General features: G+C 34.3%; 2 protein-coding genes across 2 annotated transcripts; one reads left to right on the top strand and one right to left on the bottom strand.

The window, feature by feature from the left end:
* The first annotated feature begins 4187 nt into the window (after positions 1–4187).
* On the top strand, positions 4188–5143 carry LOC111919656 (uncharacterized). Its single transcript, XM_023915223.3, has one exon. The coding sequence runs from the start codon at positions 4233–4235 to the stop codon at positions 4995–4997; it is 765 nt and encodes a 254-aa protein (XP_023770991.1). The 5' UTR covers positions 4188–4232; the 3' UTR covers positions 4998–5143.
* LOC111919655 (uncharacterized) lies at positions 5087–7332 on the bottom strand. The gene is made up of 7 exons (XM_023915222.3): positions 6962–7332; positions 6779–6851; positions 6009–6635; positions 5864–5926; positions 5614–5780; positions 5433–5527; positions 5087–5347 (listed from the first exon to the last, which is right to left on the bottom strand). Exons 1-7 carry the CDS (start codon positions 6992–6994, stop codon positions 5245–5247), a joined length of 1161 nt encoding a protein of 386 aa, XP_023770990.1. The 5' UTR covers positions 6995–7332; the 3' UTR covers positions 5087–5244.
* Between the last annotated feature and the right edge of the window lie 348 nt (positions 7333–7680).

Raw genomic sequence — 7680 nt, 5'->3', positions numbered from 1 at the left:
TAGGGTTTTCATCCATTCCACGTACGACCAGCGTACGAGGTCTCGCATCCACGATCAGCCTTCACAGTACGCTAAGTGTACGCTAGTGTACGAATCGCGTACAGACCCTCGCATCAGTACGCCCTGCGTACTACCTAGCTACACCCCGCGTACTAGGGTTTCCCTTCGGTACTAATATACTCTGAAGGCCATAACTTCCTCGATATATATTCGATTTCGACGATCCATATATACATGAGAAGGTAATAAGAAACTCTATGCTTTAAACAACTCATACCTACCTTACAATATCCCGAACAAACATCCAAATTCCATAAAAGTCCCGAGCTAACAAATTACCAAAATACCCTTTGGCTCCAAAGCACCTAAACAAAAACCTAGAACATCCATATTACATCATCCAACCCCAAATGAGTCCAAATCTAAATTCTTCAAGGGTTTTAAGTCTGCTAATACCCAATCCTTGATCACCACCTCGAAATGGAAAAGATTCGAAATAGGGCGTTGCAAGTTTCAATGGTTAAATTGCAAAATGTATGTATAAATGCGAATCGAACTCTTTCTTTGATCGATTAGGACATTCGACCCCTAAAAGCTTAGGTTTTTAGACCAAAAGACATCGGGGACTTCCCCAAGCTTAGCTGAACTTGGTTAGCTTTTTGGCTTGTGCGCTATGTTCTGTTTTTTTTTACATAAAAAGATAAAAAAAATATGAGTATATTGTATAAGGTTACGACTTCACTCTAAAGTTTTGACATTAATGAGTTATATATATATATATATATATATATATATATATATATATATATATATATATATATATATATATATATATATATATATATATATATATATTCATCTTGAAACCAAGTATAAGGCAAAGAGTATGTAAAGAACATTTTGTAACAAATATTATCAATATAAATATATATATATATATATATATATATATATATATATATATATATATATATATATATATATATATATATATAGAGAGAGAGAGAGAGAGAGAGAAAGAGAAAGAGAGAGAGTTTGGTTCAAATGTTTTTATTATCTATTGTGTGCATATAGGATTGATTTTAGACCAATCATTCTAGTCATTTTAAGAAAGTAATTAATGCATATTAAAATGTTGAAGATTTAATTAATATGCATTAATTGCTTTATTAAAATAACTAAAATGATTGATCCGCAATCAATCATACATGCACACAATAGATACTTAAAACACAATAACCTATATATATATATATATATATATATATATATATATATATATATATATATATATATATATATATATATATATATATATATATATATATATATATATAATCGGAAAATGAATAGTATTTTTTTTGGATTTCAAATTTTAGTTACAAGACTTTCATATGTTGACAGGTTTGGTCCTTAGAATTTTTAGGTTTAAGACTTAGTCACAAGACTCTCATATATTTCCCGGTTTGGTCCCTAGACTTTAGTATATTGGCATGTTTGATCCCTATACTTTTTGGATTTCACACTTTAGCCACAATACTTTTGTATATAGGCAGATTTGGACCCTACACTTTTGTATTTAGACAGGTTCTGTCCCCCACATAGTGGGGGGTAAGATCACTCAATTTTAATATTAATATCTCTAAAATTAATTTTCACAAACATTTGATTGTAAATGAAATATTCTCATATATCCATTTTTTGTCAAATAACAAACATTCATATGGTTTTTGACAACCAATGTTTTTAATTCATAACTTTTTTTCATTTCGAACAGTACCTCGTAATTTAGTATGTTATATATTTCACTCATCCCGTTAACGGTGTTAAGTTTCTACTATTAATCCATGGTAAAATGATTTTTTCCTTAACCTTAAATTTCTTACTATTTTAAAAAGACAAGGTAGTTAAATGTAATTCCCTAACCCTAACCTTCATTCAAGGCACATCATCCCCTTCTCATCACGTAGCCTCCCCTTATGGTTACCGATAAATACATAGGCTACGACCGCCAATTTCTCTTCCATCCTCATGTTGTTGCCGGAGACATGGCCGACCACCTCTATCGCTTGTTTAGGTCACCACATCGATTATCTCTACCATCTTCATGTGAGCACCACATAAGACAATCCCCCTTGTCTATCACCGACATAGATCGTCTCTCCCTTTTCCCATATGACTGCTTGAGTTGTCGAAGACACGACATACCGTCTTTGTTTTTCCATGTCAGCACTGTCGATTTTCTAGTCCCAATATGTTTTCATATTCCTAACGTCAAAAACGTGTAAAGCCCACCTCAATTGCTAAAAATGTTGACTATATAAACAAAAATTGATATGCATGCATATGAACAAAATTGTTGCAAATGAACAAATGTTTTCTGATAAGTTGGATGTGTGGGATCTAATTGTCTATAGGATTTGGATTTCTTTTACCTGCAATTAATTTGTATACCTACTCTAGTGTTTTGATGAGCAAAATTTGATTAGAAAACTTTTTTTTCTTTTTATATTTTATATAATTTAGGTTGTGAATCCACTAAGTAGTCCCCAAAAACCCGGAACCGGTTAACGGGATTTTGTAGAACTGGAAACCGAACCGGTATATAGGAACCGGTTCGGTTCCGGGTACGGTACCAGGTAAACTGGGTCTAGAACCGGAAAAACCAGAAACATCAATGTGGGTAGACTGGAGCCGGATAAAGTGGGTTTATAACAGGAAAAACCAGAAATTTTTTGTAATTAATTACTACTTAGTGGCTTGAACTTTGAAAATTTTCATATTGATATCCCGACATTGGGGGACTGTAAGTCATTGAATATGAAATCAAAATTGACAAAATTATAGTCTAAAATCATGTACTAGCTCTAAACTACACTCTGGAAAAAACCTCATATCAATCCGACTTTAAACGAATGAGATATGCATGTGTTAACATTTTAACACAATACAAAGTACAAAAACAAAAAGCTGAAAAGTTGAAAATTTTCAATTTTCATATCTCAACTTTGGGGTACTATAAACCATTGAATGTTAAACCAAAATAGACAAAATTATAGTCTAAGCTCATGTACAAACTCTGAACTACAAGCTAGAAAAAACCACATGTCAATCTGACTTCAAACGAATTAGATATGCATGTTTTAATACATTCAGAGAATACAAAAAAACTGAAAAACTAAAAACTTTCATCTTTGATATCTCAACTTTGAAGCACTGTAAGTCAATGAATATAAAACTAAAAATGACAAATTTATAGTCTAAAATCATATACAAACTTTAAACTACATGTTGGAAAAAATCGCATGTCAATCGGAGTTGAAACGAATGAGATATGCATATTTTAAACGTTTCACAAAAAACCGGTTCCAATCCTAAAAGTGGTTCCGGTTCCTATCACCAGTTTCGATTTTTAGACCCGGTTTATCCAGACCCGATGGACCCAAACTCGGATTACCCGGAACCCGGATAAAGTCAATTTTTAAACCCGAAACCGGAACCGGTTCTATATAATCTGGTTATAACGGTTCCAGTTCTAGTTTCATCCGGTTTTCCGGTTCTAAATCTAATCCCTAATTCACAAGTTCGTATAATTTACTTTATGACATAATAAACGTAACATTCCCCGTGTTTTGTTATAACAGTACGTTCAACACCATTACGTCATGATTTATTAAACATTTCAACCAAAACGTTCGTCATGTAGTTTATAAGCCCCCAATTTATAATTCAAACTTATTTAGTTATTTATTTTAAGTTGATTTCTTTATGATGCAGTTATAAAATTTTGAAATTTTTGGTGTATTATTTATAGAACTTGAAAAGTATATATTTGTGTGTATTGTAGATTTTTATATGAGTGTTCGAATTCACCAAATGGGTTGAAGACCTGAAGCACTTAATCGGTATTTGGATTATTTGAATAACCCAACCCTAAAATCAAGCACTAAATAAAAAAGAAAAAAAAAATAACGTAATAGATTTGCATGAAAAAGCAAAACACGTATATTCCATGTAGGAAAAGCCATGTCAGCAAAACGGCGGTTAACACAAGTTAGTTGAAAAGCGGCACGCGCATACCTGCGACAAACATAGGTGTGCAGCTGCTCCATCTAATGGCCATTCTTTGTCCACGACAGTTCTCTTTGATTCTCACCCACTAGAAATAAAGAAAAAAGGAATTACTTAATGGTTTATTTTTTCTTTAGCAACACCGTCGACGGCTGCTAACGATGGCCTGTTTCGGGATTCGGTACGGAGGAGCCGGTGATTGTTTACTTCGACAGCCGGCAGGTGGTTTCCTTGATGATCGGTCGGTTCGGGTTTCTAGGTTTAACAACCTGCATTCACTGTCGATTCCCAATCTCGCCGTTAAATCAACATTCTCGAGAATCTCGACGGCGGCGACTGGGAACGTGACTGCTGTTGGTGTTTCTGATCGTCTTGATTCCAGGTCGCCTTCGTCTCTCTTTGAAACCAGCTTCGATTTATTGCCGGCTGAAGCGATTGTTAACGGCGAAGAGTACGATCGTAGTTGCGATAGTCCCGGCGTTTCTGAGAAATTTGACGAATGGATGAGAAATTCAGTGACAGAAATCGTGAAGAACATAAGACAAGCGCCGTTGCTGGTTCAGATATACGCCGACGGCGTAGTGAAAACGGAGAAGGCGGTTCAAGCGGAGGACTGGCCGAACGTGGTTAAAGAGCGGCCGTCGTCTCCTGACGGAATCATACTTGTGGAAGAGCTCCAGGATAAGATAGATCCGGCCGATTCCGGCGATGGATTCGAGGAAGAGAACGGAACTAGAGCGTTCGGAGTGCTGATTCAAGGTAGATTCAAAGGAAGAGATCGATGCAAATCAGCTTGTTATTTGCTTAAAACCTCCAGCGTTAATGGTGGAATGGGACCTTTTTGCACCCATTTTTGCTTGATGAAGGTCCATAGCTTCAGCAAAAGTGCTTCTTCTCAGTTCAACGATTGTTGGCTATTACAATGAAAATATTCATTGAATCTAATAGATGAATTGTAATTTCAGGAAACTTAGCTTAAACGTGTAAATTTGTACATTATGATCATCGATTCATGTTGATCATCGAACAGAAACATCAGTAATTATTGAAATGAATAAATCCGATTGCTCCATTGTAATTCATCTTCGAAATAAATACAACAACATGAAACCTAGTATAACTTTAAGTTAAACATTGACAAATTGTTACAGATATCAATTAGGTCAAAAATGATCAGAAACCTGGTAGGTTTTGTGCAGGTTGTAGAAAATTGGATGTCGAATAGATAGCAGCAGCAGCAGCCCTAACGGCTAAATCCCTATCTACTTTCTGAAATCTGCATGAAAGAGAAGATCTCGTTCTTTGAATATGTGAAAGCCGAATTTAAAATTCATTAAATGAAATATAAATCAAGCACTTACAAATAGTTATTTTGCAAACCAATCTCTGAAGGAAAAGGGAGGAGACCATGTTCACAATGCGATAACATTTCCCTCACTTGGTTCAATGATTTCTCCTGGCGAATTGTCAAAAATACCCTTCTTTCTTTCAGATGAATTAACAAAAGAGAAAACCAAAATTAACATATATTACAAGACTCACAAGATGTTCTTCTTCTTCAGAAAGTGATTTATCCATCTGATCAAAAAGAGCAGTCCATCTGAATCTATGCATCTCAATGCCAACAGGTGAATATAACTCCATTGATATTAAGAAAGGTAGCTCTGTTTGAATCACAGATTGAACTCTTTTCTTGCTTCGCCTTAATGCTGCAATAACAGAATCAAAAACTGTTTTCAAATTCTAAACTAAAAACATATCTGGAATTACAAAGTTATGATCTCTACATTACCTGCAAGACGCCCTTTAATGTCCTGATGAACAAGTTCCAACCATTGACAAGCTACACTTGCAGCTACAAAACAACCATCTCTCATATTTCATATAAAGAAGAAGAAGATGATGATGAATTTGCTTATAAAATATTTAAAACTAACCTTTAACTGAAAGTGAATCAACAGTAGAGATATTCCCTGACTCCTCATTCGACAAAGAGCTTATATTCTCTGATGCCATGGTTGAATCCGATGAAAGCTTCAGTGCAAGAACATCATCTTCAACATCCTTACTAATTTTGTTCTTGTTTCTTGAAGATCTTACAAGATTCTCTATTATCGAATGAACCTGTCTTCTGTTTCTTACATGGTTTATAATCCCGGGATTCAGTTCGTTTAAAAGTCCACTAGGAGCAGCAACTTTTGCAAATTTATCGACTTGTTCTTTTTTAGCCATCTCTATCTTTTTACTGATCACTGATATGCTTCCTCTTTTCTTCCCACGGGGTTTTGGCATTTGTGGCACCAATACACCGCCATTAGAGGATGAAAGGAACCCATTTTGTTTCATTTGTTTCCATATTCTCATCGACTCTTTCTCTCCCATAAAGCCACAAGTACTTCCACACTCAGAACTTGAAACATCTTCTGAGTTGAGATCGAGACTTATCTTTCTTCGTTTCTCACAATTTTTTGTGGATTCGATACATGATGGAGCATCATCAAAGGGTAAAATGTTGGATTTGGCATTGAGTTCATGTTTTGAATGAATGTTCTTCCCCAATTCACCTGTTCACGATAGATTTTATCTCAGATTACTAGCTTCCATGATTTGATAATTTTTAGTTCAAGTAATGATATCATCAAGATCTGTAAAATTGTAGTGCTTATTGCGAATTACAACAAAACGAACCAGAAGGTGATTGAAATACCTTCCAAGTAAAAACGCGATCCAAAATCGCAGGGTTTTGCCCATTCTTCTTCAAATTCTTCGTACTTCATCTTCTGCACAAACCAATTAACAACGAAAATCAATCCAAGATACATCAATTCAAGCAAACACCAAAACAAATTCGATCTAAACTTAATTCCACACAAATCGACGGACAACATACCTTGAATTTAAATCTCGCTCCACCACCATCCATGACTGTACACAAAGCTCAAATTATCGAGAAACGGTGATTCAACGTCAGCAAAAAGAAAATAACTCCAGCTACCTATCTAAAGAGGAGCTAAAATCAGAGAAAGGATGAATCAATTGCTATTACTTGTTAGGGTTAGGGTTAATGTTAAGATGAAGTAGGCGCCTAACTGGTTACTGGCGGAGTTGTATAAGTAGAAAGAAATTTATTTGAATTTGTATGAAAGCGCGCTGACAAAGCTTTTCGATTGTCTTCGAATTACAAATCTTGTGACATGAAAGCAAAGCAATCACGTGTTGGGCTGTGTGTGAGAGATCGGAGGGATTTGTTTATTCGTTTAAATTTAAAGTAAAAAACTTAAAATAATAATAATAATAGAGATTGAAAGCGTATGTTTGTGGTTTAGTTAAGTTTTCAAATTCAAAAATTGAGATGGGGTTTAAAAATGGATGAATGTTGCCGCGTATCAAGATGCATCACTAAACGTTAATACTTTAATGACAAATCTAAATAAATTATCTATGTTCATTATAAAAATTACAACTTCGGTCATTAATTTTTTTTTATGAGAATAGTTATTTTGGTTTTAATTTCTGGTTGATCCTAAATCAATATAGGATGACATTTCTATCTTTTTTTAAATATTTTATTTTCTAAAACTAATTTTAATTTTAAAAAAAATAAATAAA

Source organism: Lactuca sativa, chromosome 8 (assembly GCF_002870075.4).
Source record: "Lactuca sativa cultivar Salinas chromosome 8, Lsat_Salinas_v11, whole genome shotgun sequence".
In the NCBI taxonomy this organism is placed as follows: Eukaryota; Viridiplantae; Streptophyta; class Magnoliopsida; order Asterales; family Asteraceae; genus Lactuca; species Lactuca sativa.
The sequence above is the reverse complement of the archived record's forward strand: the minus strand, read 5'-3'. Positions and strand labels throughout refer to the sequence as shown.

What these genes read in the sequence shown, in the direction of transcription:
- LOC111919656 (XM_023915223.3), top strand. Translation starts at nt 4,233, where the DNA reads ATGGCCTGTTTCGGGATTCGGTACGGAGGAGCCGGTGATTGTTTACTT.
- LOC111919655 (XM_023915222.3), bottom strand. Translation starts at nt 6,994, where the DNA reads ATGGATGGTGGTGGAGCGAGATTTAAATTCAAG. An exon ending in CATTAAAGGGCGTCTTGCAG is followed by an intron (nt 5,781 to 5,863) that starts GTAATGTAGAGA and finishes CTGTTATTGCAG; the next exon opens with CATTAAGGCGAAGCAAGAAA. An exon ending in GGTTTGCAAAATAACTATTT is followed by an intron (nt 5,348 to 5,432) that starts GTAAGTGCTTGA and finishes TCTTTCATGCAG; the next exon opens with ATTTCAGAAAGTAGATAGGG.